The 22,788-nt window shown below is 44.2% G+C and overlaps 1 protein-coding gene across 2 annotated transcripts in view; it reads right to left on the bottom strand.

Moving 5' to 3' along the window:
• LOC139542882 (serine/threonine-protein kinase TAO2-like) overlaps positions 1 to 17,364 on the bottom strand; it is a 32,852-nt gene extending 15,488 nt beyond the window's left edge. For both annotated transcript variants that reach the window (XM_071348867.1, XM_071348956.1), the window contains exons 1-16: positions 16,828 to 17,364; positions 11,509 to 11,649; positions 11,235 to 11,306; positions 10,908 to 11,009; positions 10,779 to 10,824; positions 10,528 to 10,624; positions 8,527 to 8,640; positions 8,286 to 8,377; positions 7,852 to 7,945; positions 7,555 to 7,636; positions 7,280 to 7,447; positions 5,336 to 5,542; positions 4,929 to 5,057; positions 4,403 to 4,639; positions 2,416 to 2,544; positions 1,001 to 1,204 (exon numbers count right to left, since the gene is read on the bottom strand). In XM_071348867.1, coding sequence (XP_071204968.1) covers positions 1,001 to 1,204; positions 2,416 to 2,544; positions 4,403 to 4,639; positions 4,929 to 5,057; positions 5,336 to 5,542; positions 7,280 to 7,447; positions 7,555 to 7,636; positions 7,852 to 7,945; positions 8,286 to 8,377; positions 8,527 to 8,640; positions 10,528 to 10,624; positions 10,779 to 10,824; positions 10,908 to 11,009; positions 11,235 to 11,306; positions 11,509 to 11,640 — 1,905 coding nt within the window. In that variant the 5' untranslated portion in view covers positions 11,641 to 11,649; positions 16,828 to 17,364. The remainder of the gene's footprint in view (positions 1 to 1,000; positions 1,205 to 2,415; positions 2,545 to 4,402; positions 4,640 to 4,928; positions 5,058 to 5,335; positions 5,543 to 7,279; positions 7,448 to 7,554; positions 7,637 to 7,851; positions 7,946 to 8,285; positions 8,378 to 8,526; positions 8,641 to 10,527; positions 10,625 to 10,778; positions 10,825 to 10,907; positions 11,010 to 11,234; positions 11,307 to 11,508; positions 11,650 to 16,827) is intronic.
• Positions 17,365 to 22,788: the final 5,424 nt, after the last annotated feature.

The following is a 22,788-nucleotide window of genomic DNA, read 5'->3' as shown; positions in this document are numbered from 1 at the left end:
GTGTTTTTCCAGAGTCAGTAGAACAGCCTCTTTAGTGTCCTAAGTTTTCATAACTGTGAGCTTAATTGCCTACCGTCTGTAAGCTGTTAGTGTCTTAACGACCATTCCACAGGTGCATGTTCATTAATTGTTTATGGTTCATTGAACAAGCATGGGAAACAATATTTAAACCCTTTACAATGAAGATCTGTGAAGTTTAGATTTTTACGAATTATCTTTCAAAGACAGGGTCCTGAAAAAGGGACGTTTCTTTTTTTTGCTGAGTTTATTTACGACCTGGATTGCCTGTCTTTGCAATTCATTTATTTTCATTTGCGCTTATTAGTACATTTAGCAAGCAGATTCCATGGAAATGTGTTATTACTCGTACTGATTTTGTTAGCATTCTAGTAATACACACCAAATGGGCTTTGTGTTTTTTGGCGCATCCTTGTGTACTAAGCCGGTAATACCGGATGGTATAACGATATGAAAATATGGATAACGCCCAAACCTATTGCTAATCAATTCAAATGTTCTGCGAATCACACGACTATGACGTGTGGCTCTAAATCGAGGCAACAGTTGTATTAGATGTGACTTTGAAAAATTGCAAAATTGCCAATCAAAATAATTGTTCTATCACATTAGCCATATTTTGGGGAATTGATTCTGATTTGAGGCATATAAAGTTTACATGTAAAAACAATTTCTATGTTAAATAACTTCTGCTTGAAGTCGATAATGGTGTGTGTGTGTGTGGGAGGGGAGCGGGAGGGGGGGAGGGGGTTCTAAGGGTTATGCTAGATGGTGATGGACAGATCTGCCAATTAAAACCGGTGGCTGTTTTCACCGCTCCGGTCATAAGCTTCCATTCAACTCGATTTAAGTTCAGTTCTGAGGCGCTGTGAAACCAGATGGTTTGACAGAGAGCCGGCTGGTGGACGAGACCTCTCTGAGCAGGTCAATCTCCCCCAGTAATATACCTATACTATTAGGTACTACAATAGGTCTGCAATACCTCTCTGAGCAGGTCTTGTTCCAGGTTGTGTCGGGCCAGCAGCATCTTCCTCTTGTACTGGCGACACTGCAGCTCGTAGTACTGCCTCTGTCTCCTCAGCAGCCCCGCCTCCTCCTCCGCCTGCAGCTGCTGCAGACACTCCTTCTGACGCACCAGCCATTCCTGCTTCTCCCGCTTAGGGGTCGACTGGTTCTCATTCAGTTCCTAGTAGAAACACAGGGGGAAGGGTTAGAGGGTGATACCAGCCATTCCTGCTTCTCCCGCTTAGGGGTCGACTGGTTCTCTTTCAGTTCCCAGTATAAAACAACAGGGGGAAGGGTTAGAGAGTGACACCAGCCACTTATTAGGGGGAAGGGTTGAAGGCAGGGATGTGACAAATTGCTCATAAAATTCCACGTAATTTCACAATGCAGAGTAATGGTCCTATTACGTATGTATGAACACTAGGGCCGGGCAATTAAGTTAAATGTACCGCAGTCATTTACCATTGAAAACGCCTCGGCTAGGGCATGTTTTTGTGTCTAAGGGTACACTCAGGCTTTTTAAATGCCGACAAAACTTTCTCCAGAGAAGGTTTCTTAGTGCCACTGAACGGGCATTTTACTTGTCTGTAAAGGAATGCCGCTTCTGAAGAGGAACTAACTGTCAATCAAATTATCTCGAGCTGCCTGCATCTCCCATAGTAAGCTAGCAAGGGATGGAGAGAGAGGGGAGGTGCACAGTATAGGCAGGTCGGCCACCAGACAGACGGAGTCAGAACCGTGCACTAGGTCTATCTATCGGCAATCAAAAGCTGCATCTCGCAATTTATAGCAGTAAAAAAAAACTTCAGTAAAGCAGGGCCTATCATCAATGAATAGGCTAGGGGAACAGACAGAAGACTGAACACACACCTGCATCGTTAGTGAAGAGAAAGAGCAGACGAGCCAGCTGCACTGTGATAAAAATTTCAAAAATTACAAATAATTTGAAAACTGCAAATAAACCGCAAGTACAGATACATTGTTTGATGAAAACATAATAATTTTAAACCTTGTTTACATTTGTATAAGATGACTTGGTTCTCTATTATGCATGGGAATACTTGGGAATAGATTTCTAAAAATGTTTAGCTGATTTGTGGAGCTGATTTCCTGGTGTTTTTACAGTCTTATGTGCAACAAGAAAACGTTTATTATTTGTTATATATTTTGCTTAGAAAAATTGGGGGGCATTTGGCCTGCGAGCTGCCAGTTGAGGAACCCTGGGTTAGGGGGTGACACAAGCCAATCAAAACAACACAGGGGGAAGGGAATAAGGTTGTCGTGTGGTTGGAACAAGGTTGTCGTGTGGTTGGAACAAGGTTGTCGTGTGGTTGGAACAAGGTTGTCGTGTGGTTGGAACAAGGTTGTCGTGTGGTTGGAATAAGGTTGTACCTCTTTGAGCTGGTCCTTGCGCTGGCGGTACTGGCGTTTCTGAGACTCCAGTAGACTGGTCAGCTCTTTCTTCTGCTGGCTCAGGATATGCTGCTGGAACTTCTTCTCCTCAGCTAGGGCTGCCTTGGTCTGGAGAGAGAGGTATTTGATTAGGATCCCCATTAGCTGTTGCAAAAGCAGCAGCTACTCTTCCTGGGGTCCACACAAAACATGAAATAATACAGAACATTAATAGACAAAAACATAGCTACAACAATGCATGTTTTTTTTTTTAAAGACACGCGTAGCTTACATTTCAATACATATACAAACTATCTAGGTCAAATAGGGGAGAGGCGTTGTGTCGTGAGATGTTTTTTTAAACCAGGTTTACTGTTCATTTGAGCAATATGAGATGGAAAGTAGTTCCATGCAATAATAGCTCTCTATATAATACTGTACGCTTTCTTGAATTTGTTCTGGATTTGGGGACTGCGAAAAGACCCCTGGTGGGGCCAGAGCTGTGTGTGTAAGTTGACGATGCAAACAATTTGGGATTTTCAACACATTTCTAATAAAAAGAAGAAGTGATGCAGTAAGTCTCTCCTCAACTCTTAGCCAAGAGACTGGCATGCATAGAATTTATATCAGCCCTCTGATTACAGTGAAGAGCAAGATGTTCCACTCTGTTCTGGGCCAGCACTAGCTCTTTCCTTGCAGCACTTGACCACACGACTGGATAATAATTAAGATTAGACTAAACTAGAGCCTGCTGGACTTGTTTTTGAAATGTGGTCATCAAAAAAGCAAAGCATCTCTTTATTACGGACAGACCACTCCCCGTCTTTACAACCATTGAATCTATATGTTTTGACCATGACAGTTTACAATCTAAGGTAACACCAAGTAATTCAACAGCCACACCATTCATTAACAGATTCAGCTGAGGTCTAGCACTTAAGAAATTATTTGTACAAAATACAATGCTCTTAGTTTTAGAGATGTTCAGGACCAGTTTATTACTGGCCACCCATTCCAAAACAGACTGCAACTGTTAAGGGTTTCAGTGACTTCATTAGCTGTGGTTGCTGATGCGTATATGGTTGAATCATCAGCATACATGGACACACATGCTTTGTTTAATGCCAGTGGCAGGTAATTGGTAAAAATAGAAAAGAAAAGAGGGCCTAGAGAGCTGCCCTGTTTTTTAAACATATTATGGTCAATCATTTCAAAGGCTGCACTGAAATGTAACAGTACAGCTCACACAATCTTATTATCAATTTCTTTCAACCAATTATCAGTCATTTGTGTCAGTGCAGTACATGTTGAGTCCCCTTCTCTATAAGCAAAATAATTGGCAACATCAAAAGGTTTTGAGATGAAAAAGCCATCTAATTCGATAAAAGATGGAGTTGAATTTGTCTTTCGGCCCATAATTTCATTTAAAGTACTCCAAGTTTTTTTCCATCATTCTTTCCATAATTGATCTTGGCTTCATAATACAGTTTCTTCTTCTTTGTTGAGTTTAGTCATCGTTTCTTAATTTGCAGTAAGTCAGATGTACAGCCAGACTTATTAGCCACTCCTTTTGCTCCATCTCCTTCACCATTACAGTTGTTCAATTCCTCATTAATCCATGGAGCCTTAACAGTTCTAGCAGGCAGTTTCGTAACAGGTCCATGTTCTTCAATAATTGGAAGAAGCAATTTCCTAAATTCATCAAGTGCAGCATCTGGATGCTCCTTATTAATCACATTAGACCAACAAAAATGTTTATCATCATGCAAAATATTTTGTATGATCTCTTATACACTATTTTAGGCCCAGCTTTTGGAACTTTGGCCTTCCTGGATAGACACAATATTGGGATGAAGGGAGAAAAATAATAAATTCTGTTCATCTTTCCACAGTACCACTTCCCTACTTCTTGCCCGGTTTGACCCCCCTCTCCTCAAACTCTGGTTCTCCACCCCTCCTTCTTTCCTCCAGTCCCGCCATCCCTCACCTCCTTCTCCAGTATGGCCTGGTGTTTCTTGCCCAGTTTGTCCCCCTCTCCTCCAAAGGTGTTCCTCTGGTTCTCAAGCTCTTTGTCTAGTCTCAGCTGGTGCTCATCCATCTCAGCCTTCAGCTTGTTCTCCAGGCCCATCAACTGTTTCTGGTGCTGCCTCCTCATCCTCTTATAGCCGGACATCTGCTCCCTCAGCGCTGAGCCCTGCTCGTGCTCCTGGATCTGACGAGTAACCTGGAGAGAGAGAGGGAAGAGAGAGTGGGGAGATAGAAAGGGGAGGAGAGAGAGAGGGAATGTGTCTCAATAGTATCTGACATGTGAGTTTTCGATTGAGCCTGCCTGGAGAGACAGGTGGGCGGGGTTTTCAGTTGTGGGACAGTTCCATTGGATCGCAGGCAAACTCAATCAGGCTCAGGCAAAGTAATTGTAAGAAAACAATAAAAGCGTTCATAGTAGTATGAGAGAGGGGTTAGGGGTTGTGCTAGTGGTTGGGTCAGAGAGAGGGGTTTGGGGATGTGTTTACCAGGGAGGCCGTGCGGATGGTGGCGAAGTGGTCCCGGTTGCGGTAGTAGGCCCTGCGGCGGGCGGTTGACGAGGGCTGCTGCTGGTCTATCTCTGGCTGGTATGGGTCATCATATATATTATCCTGACCCTGGGGGAGGGGGACAAGGAGAGAGAATTCAGGAGGAGAGGGAAGTTTAATTAATGTCCACAAAAAAAACAAATTGCACACACCTGATATACTTACCACATACACACACCACCATCTTCTTTCTCTCTAGCACACACGCACGACACACACACACCTCTCAGACTTACAGTAGGGCGATGTATGATGGAGACTGTGTTCTCTCCCTCAGTCATCATTGCCACCCCCACTTTCCTCACCGCATTTACACACACACACACACACTACTCTCTCAGACTTACAGTAGGGCGGTGTATAATGGAGGAGTTGGAGGTGACCGTGTGCTCTCCCTCGGTCATCATGGCCATCTCGTTGCTGTCGTCGGAGCCGTCCGCCAGGCTGTTGACCGAGGAGCTCTGGGAGCTGGCGGAGATGGACATACTGGGCACAGACTGGGAACTCTCCATGCTGCCCACAGTGCCCGTGCGCAACAGGTACTGCTCCACCTCCTGGGTGAGAGGGAGGGGGAAGGAGAGAGGGGGAAAAAGAGAGAGACATTATTACACAGACAGACAGGCAGGCAGAGACAGAAAGTTAACATGAGATACAATGCCTTCAGAAAGTATTCACACCCCTAGACTTTTCCCAAATGTTGTTGTGTTACAGCCTGCATTTAAAAATGGATTACATTGAGATTGTGTCACTGGCCTACACACAATACCCCGTAATGTCAAAGTGGAATTGTTCAGACATTTTTACAAATGAATTAAAAATGAAAAGCTGAAATATCTTGAGTCAATAAGTATTCAACCCCTTTGTCATGGCAAGCCTAAATACATTCAGGAGAACAAATGTGCTTAACAAGTCATAAGTTGCATGGACTCACACTGTGTGCAATAATAATTATTAACATTATTTTTGAATAACTACCTCATCTCTGTACACACATACAATTACTGAGGTCCCTCAGTCGAGCTGTGAATTTCAAACACAGATTCAACCACCAATACCAAGGAGGTTTTCCAATACTTTGCAAAGAAGGGAACCTATTGGTAGATGGGTAAAAATAAAAAAGCAGACATTGAATATCTCTGAGCACGGTGAAGCTATTAATTACACTTTGGATGGTGTATCAATACACCCAGCCAGTACAAAGATACAAGCGTCTTTCCTAGATCAGTTGCCGGAGAGGGAAAAAAACATTCAGGGATTTCACCATGGGGCCAATGGTGACTTTAAAATAGTTACAGAGTTTAATGGCTGTGATAGGAGAAAACTGAGGATGGATCAACAACATTGTAGTTACTCCACAATACTAACCTAATTGACAGAGTGAGAAGAAGGAAGCCTGTACAGAATACAATATTCAAAGACATACATCCTGTTTGCAATAAGGCACTAAAGTAAAATTGCAAAAAAATTCCAACTTTATGTCCTGCATACAGTGTTATGTTTGGGGTAAATCAAACAACACATCACGGAGTACCACTTCATATTTTCAAGCATGGTGGTGGCTGCATCGTGTTATGGGTATGCTTGTCATCGGCAAAGATGGAGTTTTTTAGGATGCAAAGAAACGGAATAGAGCTAAGCACGGGCAAAATCCTAGAGGAACACCTTGTTCAGTCTGCTTTCCAACAGACACTGGGAGACAAATTCACCTTCCAGTAGGACAATAACCTAAAACACAAGGCCCAACATACACTTGAGTTGCGTACCAAGACCACATTGAATGTTCCTGAGTGGCCTAGTTAGTAGACGTAAATAGGCGTGAAATTCTATGGCAAGACTTGAACATGGCTGTCTAGCAATGTTCAACAACCAACTTCACAGAGCTTGAAGAATTTTTTAAAATAATAAATGTGCAAGTAAGTATACAATCCAGGTATGCAAAGCTCTTCGAGACTTACCCAGAAAGACTCATAGTTGTAATCGCTGCCAAAGGTGATTCTAACATGTACCGACTCAGAGGTGTGAATATATTTCTAAAAACATGTTTTCACTTTGTCATTATGGGGCATTGTTGGTAGATGGGGGGGGGAGAAAAAAAAATATTTAATCCATTTTGAATTCAGGTTGTAACGACAAAATGTGGAATAAGTCAAGTGGTATGAATACTTTCTGAAGGCGCTGTAAGTGAACGACACAGATCTGCCCTAACAAGTGTGCCCCGTACCACCACCTCCCCACCCTACAACCAGAGGAGGTCCATTATGGGCCTTATTAACATGGGGCGGAGCTCCTACCTCCTCCTCCTCGCCTCCCTCTGGGGTGGGTCCGTTGTGCGCTTCGTGGAAGAGGATCTTCTTCATCTTCCTGTACTGAAGGTTGTCCAGCTCCCGCACTGCGTCCTTGGTCCTCGCTATCAGGTCCATCACCGCCGTCAGGGGACGCTCACGACACAGAAACCGGTGCTACAGACGGGGGAAGAAAGGAGGGGGGGAGTGAAAAGAGTTAGAGAGAAATTGAGGAAGAGAGGAGGAACGAGGAAGAGGTGTGTGTGTGTGTGTTGCACTCTTACATTGAGCAACACATCAGAGATAGGCCTGTCCTGTGGAATCTTCTGTAGACAGGAGTCCACAAAGTTACGGAAATAATCAGACCTGCGGCGCGAGAGAGAAGAGTTCAGTCAGAGAGGAGACAGAGAAAGAGAGAGAGCTGGTGAGTGAGCGAAAGAGAGCGTTGAGAGACAGTGATGTACAGGCGAGATCATGAAAAAAGGAGTTCAAGAGTTAAGCAAGAGAGAGGGGGGGAGGTTAGGTGAATGACAGACGGATAAGTGAGTGGAGAGTGTTGCATGAGGGAGAAAGATGCTCACCAGTGATTGGACGCTAGGACGGGGCTCTCGTTCTGCGCGATGTGGTATAAGGCACTCATAGCATTCATATTGAACAGAGGCGGCTTCCTCTCCGCTAAAGGGAGACAAGGAAGAGAGAAAGAGAGAAGGGTACAAAAAGAAGAGGAGCGAGAGATCAATCGAGAGAAGGTGACCAAGTGATAGAGAGAAGGGAGAGAGAGGACGTGTTCGCTAGCAGCCAAAGCAGCTTAGCGCTGAGTCTCTTAAATCCCAGTAACAATGCTGGAACAAACAGACAACAGACTATTACCAACTCCCAGGGGTTAGGGGTTTGGTCAGACCACTCAGACAGTGAGGGCCTGCGGGGTTAAGACGGCGACATATTTCCTGTATTATGCTACATTGTTAGTTTTAACTTCTGAAATCTCTCTCTTGATGTGGTGTGCGATGCCTACCCAGCTCTATACAGGTGATGCCCAGAGACCAGACGTCCACCTTGCCGTCGTACTGACCCTCGTCCATCGCTAGGATCACTTCCGGAGCCATCCTGGAAAAAGAGTGAACCATCCCTTTATAATCAGCCACTGGTGTGTAGGGCAGGGGGTGGGGGAGGATTTGTAGATTCACGGGAGAGGACCAGCAGTACTTTGGCCTTCAAGGAATTGAATAGTCCAGTTTGCATTTCTAGCTCCTCACCAGTAGGGGGTTCCTACAAAGGAGTTGGCGGGGGCAACAATGGAGGCAGAGCCAAAGTCTCCCAGCTTCACCTGGCCAGGCTCTGTCAGGAGGATGTTCCCTGCCTTCACATCCCTGAGAGGAGAGGAGCAATGTTAACACAACATGACCAAAACAATGTTGACACAATGTGACAAAAACAATGTTGACACAATGTGACAAAAACAATGTTAACACAATGTGACAAAAACAATGTTAACACAATGTGACAAAAACAATGTTAACACAACATGACAAAAACAATGTTGAGACAATGTGACAAAAACAATGTTGACACAACGGTAACACAATGTTAACGTTGACAGCGCAGAGATAACGACGTTGAACGTATTAATTTAACCCAGGGGTGGGCAAACGTTTTGGCTCGAGGGCCACAGCAGAATTTCAAAAATCAACGGAGGGCCGCACAGATTTTTGGGGGAGCTGATTTGTATGCCAAAATCAATTAGCGGGCCAGAAAAAGGGCAGTTACCATGGATATATATATATATATTTTAAGTTCTGCATACTTTCCATACAATTGTAGACGTTCAAGAGTGGCCTGGAGTGTTTTCTTAACCCATGATCATTTCCACCCCCGAAAAAATATTCATATATAACCCTGATTTGACCATTAACCATGAAAGACCCTTAAGGCTAGACACCTCTTTGCGATCATGACATACCCTATATAGCATATATGGTATAGAAGAGAATAGGGCCCGGTTTCCCAAAAGTATCTTAAGGCTAAGTTCATCGTTAGAACCTTCGTAGGAGAATCGTTCAAATCGCCAAGCCATCGTTATTAACGTCGTACTTGAAAACACGCTCGGAATCTAACGCCTACCCCGGACCACTAGAACACTAATTGTGTCATTACATGCTTTTTTTGCCCTCCCGAATCCCTTTTTATACAGCAGATCTCCGCTAAAACAGAATCACATGGCTTAACGGTCTATGTGACCGCGAAAACTTCAGAACAAAGTTGACCACAAATACAAAGTTGCCCACAAATACAAAGTTGCCCATGTCTTTGCAATTGACACAAACAAGCGACGTATAAAAAGACGCTTTAAAATAAAAACCGAGACATCTGCACAAAGATATAAAACAGTAAGCTATAGGCCCATTTCAATCATATTAAAATACACTGCTCAAAAAAATAAAGGGAACACTTAAACAGCACAATGTAACTCCAAGTCAATCACACTTCTGTGAAATCAAACTGTCCACTTAGGAAGCAACACTGATTGACAATAAATTTCACATGCTGTTGTGCAAATGGAATAGACAAAAGGTGGAAATTATAGGCAATTAGCAAGACACCCCCAATAAAGGAGTGGTTCTGCAGGTGGTGACCACAGACCACTTCTCAGTTCCTATGCTTCCTGGCTGATGTTTTGGTCACTTTTGAATGCTGGCGGTGCTTTCACTCTAGTGGTAGCATGAGACGGAGTCTACAACCCACACAAGTGACTCAGGTAGTGCAGCTCATCCAGGATGGCACATCAATGCGAGCTGTGGCAAGAAGATTTGCTGTGTCTGTCAGCGTAGCGTCCAGAGCATGGAGGCGCTACCAGGAGACAGGCCAGTACATCAGGAGACGTGGAGGAGGCCAACAACCCAGCAGCAGGATCGCTACCTCCGCCTTTGTGCAAGGAGGAGCACTGCCAGAGCCCTGCAAAATGACCTCCAGCAGGCCACAAATGTGCATGTGTCTGCTCAAACGGTCAGAAACAAACTCCATGAGGGTGGTATGAGGGCCCGACGTCCACAGGTGGGGGTTGACGACAGACTAGACTGAAAGACGCAGCATTGAAAACAGTACTGGAATTGAACGGACAGAATTGCTCTAAGACACTGCACAGTGACAGCACACGGACAACACAGTAGCATGGACCGAGAGACTGTAGTAGTAGTTTGTAGTAGTAGTCCCTTTGGATAAAAGAGTCCGCTAAATGGCATATATTTTTATTATATTACCTGTGGATCATGTTGTGGGAGTGAAGATAGGCCAAGCCCAGCAGTGCACCATGGGTAATAGCAGCTATTTCCACCTCCTGTAGTGGCTTCTTGTGAACTACAGAGAGAGAGAGAGAAAGAGAGAGAGAGAAAAAGAAAGAGCAAGATAGGTACAGAGAGTCCAGTTATACACAGAGCTTCAAAAACATGCTAAATGCCCTTAAAAACATGACTCAAAACAATCCCTGCAGTTGTTTCCGTGGTGCACTAACCTTCGAGAAGATCGGAGGCGGAGCCTAAACAGTACTCCATCACCAGCTGAGGGAGGGAGGGGGGGGGGGCAGATTATTAGTAGACACTCAAATAGTGTAACTGGGGGCACATACACTGCTAATACTGACCCATGCTGTGTGTTCTCTGAGGTAGCATCCTCTGTACTCGATGGTGTTGGGATGACGGAGCTTCTGGAGGAACTTCACCTCCTTGATGATATCCTGCCATTTCTGAGGAGAACAAGCGAGAGCAGGGGTTAATACCAAACATCAGGCCACAGGGAATCATGGAAAATAGACTAAAAGTCGATGGTTTAGAGACAAGTCTAAGCCATTCTTGAATAGCCTATGTAAGGGTTCTGACTCTGGTCCTGAGTGTGCAGGCATTTGTTCCAGCCAAGCACTAACACATCTGTTTCTATTCATCAACTTAAGTGTGCACGCGCGTTCCCTCACCTCGTTGGACTGCTTGCCAGTGTAGGACATCTTCTTGATGGCCACCACCTCGTTGTTGCGCACATCTCGGGCCTGTCGGACACAGCATCGAGAAAGACAGTGACGCACACACACACACTCCATTCAAACCTTCAAATACTGGAAACAATAACAAGAGGTTCTGGCTCATACAAACTCTCAAAACACCTTGTCACACACGTTGACAAGGAGAGCAAACACACACACACTTTCTTAATCAAAACTCTCCCCTCCCCCCAATAAAAGGTTCCCTTACAAAGTAGACGGCCCCGAAGCTGCCATGGCCGATCTCTCGGAGGTCAGCGAAAAGCTTCTCGGGGTCATCTCTGTAGAAGAGCTCAGCCACATCCGGGTCCTTTAGATTGCCCGCCCGCACACTCGAGGGCATAGCCAGGGCCTGGTGGACAGAGGGAGATAATTCAGTGGGAATGAGAGACGGGACAAGGGCGATAGAGGTAGAGGATCCAGAGAGAGAAAGGGTGTGGAGAAGAAGAGAAAGGTGGAAATGGTGGGAAAAGAAAGTGAGCGGGACAGAACAGAGATTAGAAGGGTAGGGGAATAGAGGAACAGGTAGAGAGAGAGTAGGGGAATAGAGGAAGAGGTAGAGCGAGAGAGTCTAGGAGAAAAGAGTTAGAGAGTCTAGGTGAATAGAGGAAGAGGTAGAGAGAGTGTAGGAGAAAAGAGGAAGAGAGTCTAGGTGAATAGAGGAAGAGGTAGAGAGAGAGTGTAGGAGAAAAGAGGAAGAGAGTCTAGGTGAACAGAGGAAGAGGTAGAGAGAGAGTGTAGGAGAAAAGAGGTAGAGAGTGCAGGGGAATAGAGAAGCGAGTAGGGCTGGGTGATAAGGCCAAAATATCACATGGTATTTTTCACGGTATTTTATGTTTTTGATTAAGAAAAGTTCTACATTTGCTTTATGAGTAGTGCGTGACCCTAGGGTGACAACACAAACTCAGCAAAAAAAGAAACGTCCTCTCACTGTCAAATGCGTTTATTTTCAGCAAACGTAACAGGTGTAAATATTTGTATGAACATAACAAGATTCAACAACCGACAAACTGAACAGGTTCCACAAACATGTGACTAACAGAAATTAAATAATGTGTCCCTGAAGGGGGGGGTCAAGATCAAAAGTAACAGTCAGTATCTGGTGTGGCCACCAGCTGCATTAAGTACTGCAGTGCATCTCCTCCTCATGGACTGCACCAGATTTGCCAGTTCTTGCTGTGAGATGTTGCCCCACTCTTCCACCAAGGCACCTGCAAGTTCCCGGACATTTCATGGGGGGAATGGCCCTAGCCCTCACCCTCCGATCCCAGACGTGCTCAATGGGACTGAGATCCAGGCTCTTTGCTGGCCTTGGCAGAACACTGACATTCCTGTCTTGCAGGAAATCACACACAGAACGAGCAGTATGGCTGGTGGCATTGTCATGCTAGAGGGTCATGTCAGGATGAGCCTGCAGGAAGGGTACCACATGAGGGAGGAGGATGTCTTCCCTGTAACGCACAGCGTTGAGATTGCCTGCAATGACAACAAGCTCAGTCCGATGATGCTGTGACACACTGCCCCAGACCATGATGGACCATCCACTTCCAAAATCGATCCTGCTCCAGAGTACAGGCCTCGGTGTAACGCTCATTCCTTCGACGATAAACGCGAATCTGACCATCACCCCTGGTGAGACTTTTGCCAGTCCTGTCTGGTCCAGCGACGGTGGGTTTGTGCCCATAGGCGACGCTGTTGCCGGTAATGTCTGGTGAGGACCTGCCTTACAACAGGCCTACAAGCTCTCAGTCCAGCCTCTCTCAGCCTATCGCGGACAGTCTGAGCAATGATGGAGGGATTTGTGCATTTCTGGTGTAACTTGGGCAGATGTTATTGCCATCCTGTACCTGTCCCGCAGGTGTGATGTTCGGATGTACCGATCCTGTGCAGGTGTTGTTACATGTGGTCTGCCACCGCAAGGACGATAAGCTGCCCGTCCTGTCTCCCTGTAGCGCTGTCTTAGGTGTCTCACAGTTCGGACATTGCATTTATTGCCCTGGCCACATCTGCAGCACCTTGCAGCATGCCTAAGGCACATTCACACAGATGAGTAGGGACCCGGGGCATCTTTCTTTTTGTGTTTTTCAGAGTCAGTAGAAATGCCTCTTTGGTGTCTTAAGTTTCCATAACTATGACCTTAATTGCCTACCGTCTGTAAGCTGTTCGTGTCTTAACGACGGTTCCACAGGTGCATGTTCATTAATTGTTAATGGTTCATTGAACAAGCATGAGAAACAGCGTTTAAACACTTTACAATGAAGATCTGTGAAGTTTAGATCTTTACGAATTATCTTTGAAAGACAGGATCCTGAAAATGGGACGTTTCTTTTTTTTGCTGAGTTTATATTGAAAATTATTTCAAATGGGTCTTTCTCCATTCTGATTGTTTTATACTGTTCAACTCAACTTCACCCTAAAATAATTGCCTGCATTTCCATCAATTTCTGCATTTCCTGCAATCATTTGAGATCATTTCAACACTGCCACGATACGGGCAAAAAATACTAGGCCTTATTTTTAACCAAATGTTGCAATTGCGATTTAGATCAAAACACTTGGGTGAACTTTTGGAATCATGGAAATGTAACGTTTATTATAATTCTAAAGTTAGAATATAAATAATAGTGGGCAATTTGAATACTGTGTTGTTTGACATGACAACGAATGAAAATGCCACGGACGAGTTATTGTGACAGGGTAGGAAACAAAGTGATGTTCTGTGTTTCCTAGGGGACCCTATTGGCTACATTAAATCTTTATTCATATAGCCAACATATTCATGCTTCGCCTATTCCTCTTTGATTTAGAAGATACTGTTGCACAAACATGCTGATTTAAGCCTCTACCCACCGTGAACCCACCGTGAAGCATGGAGGTGGTGTGATGGTGCTTTGCTGGTGACACTGTCAGTGATTTTTTTAGAATTCTGTAGAATTCCTATCTGGTTTGCGCTTAGTGGGACTTTAATTAGATTTTTTAACAGGATAATGATCCGAAACACAGCTCCAGACTGTGTAAGGGCTATTTGACCAAGAAGGAGAGTGATGGAGTGCTGCATCAGATGACCTGGCCTCCACAATCACCCGACCTCAACCCAATTGAGATGGTTTGGGATGAGTTGGACCGCAGAGAGAAGGAAAAGCAGCCAACAAGTGCTCAGCATATGTGGGTACTCATTCAAGACTGTTGGAAAAGCATTCCAGGTGAAGCTGGTTGAGAGAATGCCAAGAGTGTGGGAAGCTCTCATCAAGGCAAAGAGTGGCTACTTTGATGAATGTAAAATATATTTTGATTTGTTTAACACTTTTTTGGTTACTACATGATTCCATGTGTGTTATTTCATAGTGTTGATGTCTTCACTATTATTCTACAATGTAGAAAATAGTAAAAAATAAAGAAAAACCATTGAGTATGTGTGTCCATACTTTTGACTGGTACTGTGTATTTTTAAAACAAATAAAATAGTTTGACAACCATGTTTGTAAGCTTTTCCAGTGATGAAGACATGGATGTCTCATGGTATGGTGGGGTATGCAAAATGGGTCAACTTTGAGCACCTTTATCTCCTGAATGTTTTGGCATTCAGGTCCAAAAAGACACTTTCTGAAGTCTTCCACAGGCAAACATGTATAGAAAGTTTGGTTTAAAACCAAAGGGATGCTGTCAAAAAGTGACTGAATTCAAGTGGATTTACCCGGCACCTATATTTCCCATTAATTCAAGATTGATGTCTGGCCTGCAGATATCTAATAGTTTGCAAATAGGCTACATCATATGGTGTGGAATATCATGACATGCAGCCTAACCACCTGACGAATGTAGATTTTGGTGGTGAACTATCCTGATAAAAACAGCCAAGTCCCTATTCAAACACTCTTCAAATGCATCCTCCTTCTTCCCTTGAAATAGTCACTGATCTCACATGGTTGTACAGGTGCGAGCATGGCCTTCCATCGTGATGATTTCTCCAGTCATGTCATGCAAGATCAGTGATTAGCCTATTTCAAGGAATAAAGAAAGGAAGGATGCCTAAGTCTAGGTCGGTTTTGAGTGTGACCGCTGGAGAGGAACTAGCAGAGCTAACGTAACCAGCTCCAGTGATTCAGTCTGGAGTGAATGCATCAAGACATTGCCTTAGGGCCCCCACTGGGCTTTAGATGCTCTCTTTAAATCAACCCTTTAAAATAATGTGTGCGCAAGACAAGTGTTTGTGTTAGCATGCAAGAGTGTGTGTAGGGGGTGGGGGGTGGAAAGGACATAACATGTCTGTACATTATATGGACTTCATGGTCTTTATAGAAATCCAGTGAACCAAACCCATGACTTTAGGGTCAAATATTCAATATGCTGTTACACAATAACAGTCTATCGGTACTCAAATCGAGACTCATGTTAGCACAGAAGACCTTCATCTTGATCTAGTTAACTGCGATATCATCAGTGGCTAGACAGCATATCACCGATAGGTGTTGTCAAGCAATAAACACCAGGGAGTTATTGCAGCTGATGTGAATTGATGGCCTATATTGTTGGTTTGAAATTGATCCAATTCTCCAACGTTACACTAATTTCCATTCCCTATTTTTCCTCGTTTTGTTCCAGTATGCATTCACCCTTTTTACAGTGTGATGTGAATCATAGTAAAGTAGGTAGCTAGTAGCTGAACTGTGGGTAAATTAACGTGGGGGCCTGTGCATTCAACTAAGGGAATCTTTGTTCCAAAGAACAAATTCTTATTTACAACGACGGCATTCGAACAGTGGGTTAACTGCCTTATTAAGGGGCAGAATGACACGTTTACCTTGTCAGCTTGGGGATTCGATCTAGCAACCTTTCTGGCCCAATGCTCTAACCACTAGGCTACCTGCCGCCCCAACATGATCTGACTGATCTAGCCTTGTAGCAAGACTAACTAATTCTGGAAGAAAGGACTTGGATCATGGAATGCTTGGCTACAATAAAACCAGTGTGTGTCATTCATTCTATTTCTATGTCGTCATGCCATGTAATGAGTCTTGTGTGACAGACGGGTTTCGAACCCTGGTCTCGCCCTAGGTTGAAGATGGGATATATTTTCAACTAGGACCTAGGCTAAAGTTAGGTCTTGCCTCGCCATGCATGGGTCTCACTCACTTTTAACTTTGTTAACTACACGTTTACAAGTATGTCTATGCTCAAATAGTGGTTGTCATTGAGATAGCTAGCTAGTTATCCACATTGGACTATGTCATAATTATAGATGGATAATTTTTTGGGGCTCAGGCATGTCAATGTCAGCTGAGTTTAGCATGTTGGCTAATTAACTATCAATGGATGTCTGCAAACACCATACCGTCGTTAGTTTAGTAAGCTAGTTAGCTATGCCTTGCCAGCAATGTCAGTTAGCTAACTAGCTGGCCAGTCAATTGATATGAAAACTATTCTGATGCTAAATACGCGCTAAGGCCAGAATCGGAAACTGGCTAACTAGCGCCAAGATGGACGGCTAGTTAGCTAGCCATCATTGTTGATAATAAATTGCAACACTTACCACGGCTTGTTATGATCCCGCTCTACCTACAGAAAAAAAAATCTCCAATATCCGTAGCTAGTAACCTTAGCGGTGGTCTCTTCAATGGGGGGGTGGTCTCAAATCGACGTACGATGCATTGTCATCGATTTCCTTCTCACATACATCCGACGACGAATTTGATTTGTTCTCAATTTCCTAGGCTAGCTATCGGTAGGGCTGAGCAGAAGCTAGCTAGCTTAGCTAGCTGTCTGACTAGCTACTTAATCCGTCCCGAACTGGTGAGCCACTAGCCAGTTAGCTTAGCTGGCTAGCTACTAGCTAACGTTAGCTGTATACGGGGTGCGGCTGGTCTTCTTCCACCTCGCCTGCTCCCCTTCCTTTCATATCGTATTGTATCACTACATCCGTCTTTCCGTCAAGTTCCAAAAATGTCTAATATGCTTCTCCCCGTCAGTGTTTTTCTGTCTCACACCTTTTTTTTGTTCAGAAAAAAAAACCAAGATGGCTGTGAGTGGGGCGGGAGCCATGCGGAAACCGGAAGTAACGCACATGGTTGTCAAATATTTTTATGACTAAATCTCATTGTTCTATCTGTGTGGGTGTCTTCTTCTTCTTCTTGTCCGCTTCCGGCACACTAGACGCTGTAATGCGTATTGCTGCCTTTCTCAGGCTGGAGAGTGAAATATACACTTATCTAAATAGCTTCACACCCGTAGGTGCAGGCAAGTGGACTAAAGAAACCACAACTTGCTATTTCACTCTGCCTGTCATTTGTGGCCAAAATAATTACAAGTAAAAATGTGATTACACCTTACACCCAACTCAGTCAGCTCACCGAAAAAGGAGGAGTGGCGCACGGTCTAGTGGCGTCACTACAGACACCCTGACTGAGGCTGTATCACAACTGGCCGTGATTGGCAGTCCCGTAGGGAAGCACACAATTGGCCCAGCGTCATTGTAAATAAGAATTTGCTCTTATTTACGTCTGGTCACGCCTGAATGACGTGCCCAGAGTAAACTGCCTGTTGCTCAGGCCAAGAAGCCAGTAGGAATGAATTGGATTCTACAGTATTTCAAGGACAAAATTACATGTATTTAAGTATTTCTTTGTTGTAGTGGGGATAGTAACAGAAGTACTAAATTATACTTTAAGGAAAATGTTTATGTATTTTCTAATATTTAGTTTTAGCTCATGATTTAAAAGCATGCACTTAGGTGTCTAATAGAATAAAAACAAACATATATTTCATAAATATAGCTATAGTTTCCTAAATATTTTTTACACTGATGGGGGAGTTCCAAGACAGTCGTGATGGCTTCAAAACAGCTCCCCCAGTCAGTCAGTCATCTAGTGTATACATTTGACTTTATCCACATTTGGTTACGTTACAGTCTTATTCTAAAATTGATTAAAAAAACATTTAAAAACTCAGCAATCTACACATAATACCCCATAATATCCCAAAGCGAAAACAGGTTTTTAGATTTATTTATTTTTTTACTTCTTTACAGTATTCAGACCCTTTGCTATGAGACTTGAAACTGAGCTCCGGTGCATCCTGTTTCCATTGATCATTCTTGACTATTTAATTGTTTTTGTTAGGTTACAACCTTAATCTAACATTTAATAAATCGTTTTTTCCCCTCATCAATCTACACACAATACCCCATAATGACAAACCAGAAACAGGTTTAGAAATTTGGGCTGATTTATTTTTAAAAAAATAATGGAAATATCATATTTACATAAGTACTCAGACCCTTTACTCAGTACTTTGTTGAAGCACCTTTGGCAGCGATTACAGTCTCGGACGTCTTGGGTATGACGCTTAAAGCTTGGCACACCTGTATTTGGAGAGTTTCTCCCATTCTTCTCTGCAAATCCCCTCAAGCTCTGTCAGGTTGGATGGGTAGAATTGCTGGACAGCAATTTCAGGTCTCTCCAGAGATGTTCGATCGGGTTCAAGTCCAGGCTCTGGCTGGGCCACTCAAGGACATTCAGAGACTTGTCCCGAAGCCACTCCTGCTTTGTCTTGGCTGTGTGTTTAGGGTCGTTGTCCTGTTGGAAGGCGAACCTTCGCCCCAGTCTGAGGTCTTGAGCAGGTTTTCATCAAGGATGAAGCTGAAATAAATCCCCACAGCATGATGCTGCCACCACCATGCTTCACCGTAGGGATGGTGCCAGATTTTCTCCAGATGTGACGCTTGGCATTCAGGACAAAGAGTTCAATCTTGGTTTTGTCAGACCAGAGAATCTTGTTTCTCATCGTCTGAGAGACTATAGGTGCCTTTTGGCAAACTCCAAGTGGGCTGTCATGTGCCTTTTACTGAGGACTGGCTTCCGTCTGGCCACTCTACCATAAAGGCCTGATTGGTGAAGTACTGCAGAGATAGTTGTCCTTCTGGAAGGTTCTCCCATCTCCACAGAGGAACACTAGAGCTTTCTCAAAGTAACCATCGGGTTCTTGGTCACCTCCCTGACTAAGGCCCTTCTCCCACAATTGCTCAGTTTAGCCGGGCGGCCAGCTCTAGGAAGAGTCTTGGTGGTTCCAAACTTCTTCCATCTAAGAATGATAGAGGCCACTGTGTCCTTGGGGACCTTCAACGCTGCATACTTTTTTGGTACCCTTCCCCAGATCTGTGCCTCGACTCAATCCTGTCTCAGAGCTCTACAGACAATTCCTTTGACCTCATGGCTTGGTTTTGGCACTGACATGCACTTCCAACTGTGGAACCTTATATAGACATGTGTGTGCCTTTCTAAATCATGTCCAATCAATTGAATTCACCGCAGGTGGACTCCAATCAAATTGTAGAAACATCTCAAGAATGATCAATGGAAACAGGATGCAGCTTACCTCAATTTTGAGTCTCATAGCAAAGGGTCTGAATACTTATGTAAATAAGGTATTTCTGTTTTTTTATTGGTATAAATTAGCAAAAATGAATAAAAACCTGTTTTTGCTTTGACATTATGGGGTATTGTGTGTAGATTGTAGAGGATTTTTAAAAACAATTTTAGAATAAGACTGTAACGTAACAAAATGTGGAAAAAGTCAATAGGTCTGAATACCTTCCAAAGGCACTGTACATGTAGGTAGGGGAAAAGTGACTATGTTTAGATAATAAACAGCAAGTAGCAGCAATAGAAAAATAGGGGGGGGTGTCAATGCAAATAGTCGTGGTAGCCATTTGATTAATTGTTCAGCAGTCTTATGCCTTGGGGATAGAAGCTGTTAAGGAGTATTTTGGACCTAGACTTGGCACTCCGGTCCCAGTAGCAGAGAGAACAGTCTATGACTTGGGTGGCTGGAGTCTGACAATTTTTTGGGCCTTCTTCTGACACCGCCTAGTATAGAGGTCTTGGATGGCAGGAAGCTTGGTCCCAGTGATGTACTGCTGGGCCATACGCACTACCCTCTGTAGTGCCTTGCGGTCAGATGCCGAGCAGTTGCCATACTTTTCACGTTTCAGGGAAGACCCAGATGCAGACAGTGTCGAAGTAACAAAAGTTTATTACTAGAACTGGGGGCAGGCAAACCGAGAGGTCAGGGGCAGGCAGAGGTAAGTAATCCAGATCAGAGTCCAAAAGGTACAGAACTGCAGGCAGTTTCAGGGTCAGGGCAGGCAGAGGTCAATAATCCAGTGTGGTGTGACAAGGTACAGAATGGCAGGAAGGCTCAGGGTCAGGGCAGGAAGAATGGTCAAAACCGGGAAAACAGGAACTAGAAACAGACAGGAGCAAGCGGAAAAATGTTGGTAGGCTTGCCAAACAAAACGAACTGGCAACCGACAAACAGAGATCGCAGGTATAAATACACTGCACAAAGACAGGTGAAACAGATCAGGGTGTGACAATACCAGCCGATGATAAACTGGTTAGGATGCCCTCGATGGTGCATCTGTAGAACTTTGAGGATTTGGGGACCCATGCTAAATCCTTTCAGTCTCCTGAGGGGGAATTGGCGTTGTCGTGCCCTCTTCACAACCATCTTGGTGTGTTTGGACCATGATAGTTTGTTGATGTGGACACCAAGGAACTTGAAGCTCTTGACCCACTCCACTACAGCCCCATCAATGTGAATGGGGGCGTGTTTGGCCCTCCTTTTCCTGTAGTTCACGATCAGCTCCTTTGTCTTGCTCACATTGAGGAAGAGGTTGTTGTCCTGGCACCACACTGTCAGGTCTCTGACCTCCTCCCTATAGGCTGGCTCATCGTTGTTGGTGATCAGTCCTTCCACTATTGTGTCGTCAGCAAACTTAATGATGGTGTTAGAGTCGTTCTTGGCCACGCAGTCGTGAGTGAAAAGGGAGTACAGGAGGGGACTAAGCACACCTCCCTGAGGGGCCCCCGTGTTGAGGATCAGCGTGGCGGATGGGTTGTTGCCTGCCCTTACCACCTGGGGGGGTTTGTCAGGAAGTCCAGGATTCAGTTGCAGAGCGAGTTGTTTAGTCCCAGAGTACTTAGCTTAGTGATGAGCTTTGTGGGCACTATGGTGTTGAACGCTGAGCTGTAGTCAGTATTCTCGCATAGTTGTTCCTTTTGTCCAGGTGGGAAAGGGCAGTGTGGAGTGCAATTGAGATTGTGTCATCTGTGGATCTGTTGGGGCGGTATGCAAATTGGAGTGGTTCTAGGGTTTCCTGGGATGATGGTGTTATATGAGCCATGACCAGCCTTTCAAAGCACTACATGGCTACAGATGAGAGTCCTACGGGGCGGTAGTCATTTAGGCAGGTTACCTTGGCATTCTTCTGCACATGGGAGTATGGTGGTCTGCTGAAACATGTAGATATTACAGACTCAGTCAGGGAGAGGTTGAAAATGTCAGTGAAGACACTTGCCAGTTGGTCCACGCATGCTTTGAGTACACGTCCTGGTAATCCGTCTGGCACAGCATTAATTTAAACCAACATAACTGGAGACAGGCAATATCAAATCAAATCCAATTCTATTGGTTACATACACATTGTTAGCATATGTTAATGCAAGTGTAGCGAAATGCTTGTGCTTCTAGTTCCGACAGTGCAGTAATATCTAACAAGTAATCTAACAAATTCACAAAGACTACCTTATACACACAAAGGGATGAATAAGGATATGTACGTATAAATATATGGATGAGCGATGGCCGTGCGGCATAGGCAAGATGTGGTATATGGTATAGAATACAGTTTATACATATGAGATGAGTAATGTAGGATATGTAGACATTATTAAAGTGGCGTTATTTAAAGTGACTAGTGATACCTTTAAGTAAATCAATTTATTCAATGTATTAAAGTGGCCAGAGAGACTGTATGTTGGCAGCAGCCACTCTATGTTAGTGATGGCTGTTTAACAGTCTGATGGCCTTGTTTTTCAGTCTCTCGGTCCCAGCTTTGATGCACCTGTACTGACTTTGCCTTCTGGATGATAGCGGGGTGAACAGGCAGTGGCTCTGGTGGTTGTTGTCCTTGATGATATTTTTAGCCTTCCTGTGACATCGGGTGCTGTAGGTGTCCTGGAGGGCATGTAGTTTGCCCCCGGTGATGCGTAATGCAGACCACACTACCCTCTGGAGAGCCTTGCGATTGTGGGCAGTGCAGTTGCCCTACCAGGCGGTGATACAGCCCGACAGGATGCTCTCGATTGTGCATCTGTAAAAGTTTGTCAGGGTTTTAGGTGACAAGCCAAATTTCTTAAGCCTCCTGAGGTTAGAGGCGTTGTTGCCTGTGATGTGTACGCCGAGGAACTTAAAACTTTCCACCTTCTGCTACTTTCCCCGCTACAAAAAAATACTTGGAATTTGGTTCTTTAAACATTTAAATGAAATACTGTAGAATTACATTTATTCCTACGGAGGACTGCTTTTCTGAAGAGTGCCAATATGGCAGACCAGTAGCTTCAAAACCTCTCAATGGCCAATACATAGCATCAGCAATCCAGAGTTTATATACTGTACATCATTGGCATGTCAGGGTGGGAAATGTGAATTGGAC

The sequence above is a fragment of the Salvelinus alpinus genome, chromosome 1 (genome assembly GCF_045679555.1).
Source record: "Salvelinus alpinus chromosome 1, SLU_Salpinus.1, whole genome shotgun sequence".
NCBI lineage: Eukaryota > Metazoa > Chordata > Actinopteri > Salmoniformes > Salmonidae > Salvelinus > Salvelinus alpinus.
This window is presented reverse-complemented; position numbering and strand designations above follow the sequence as displayed.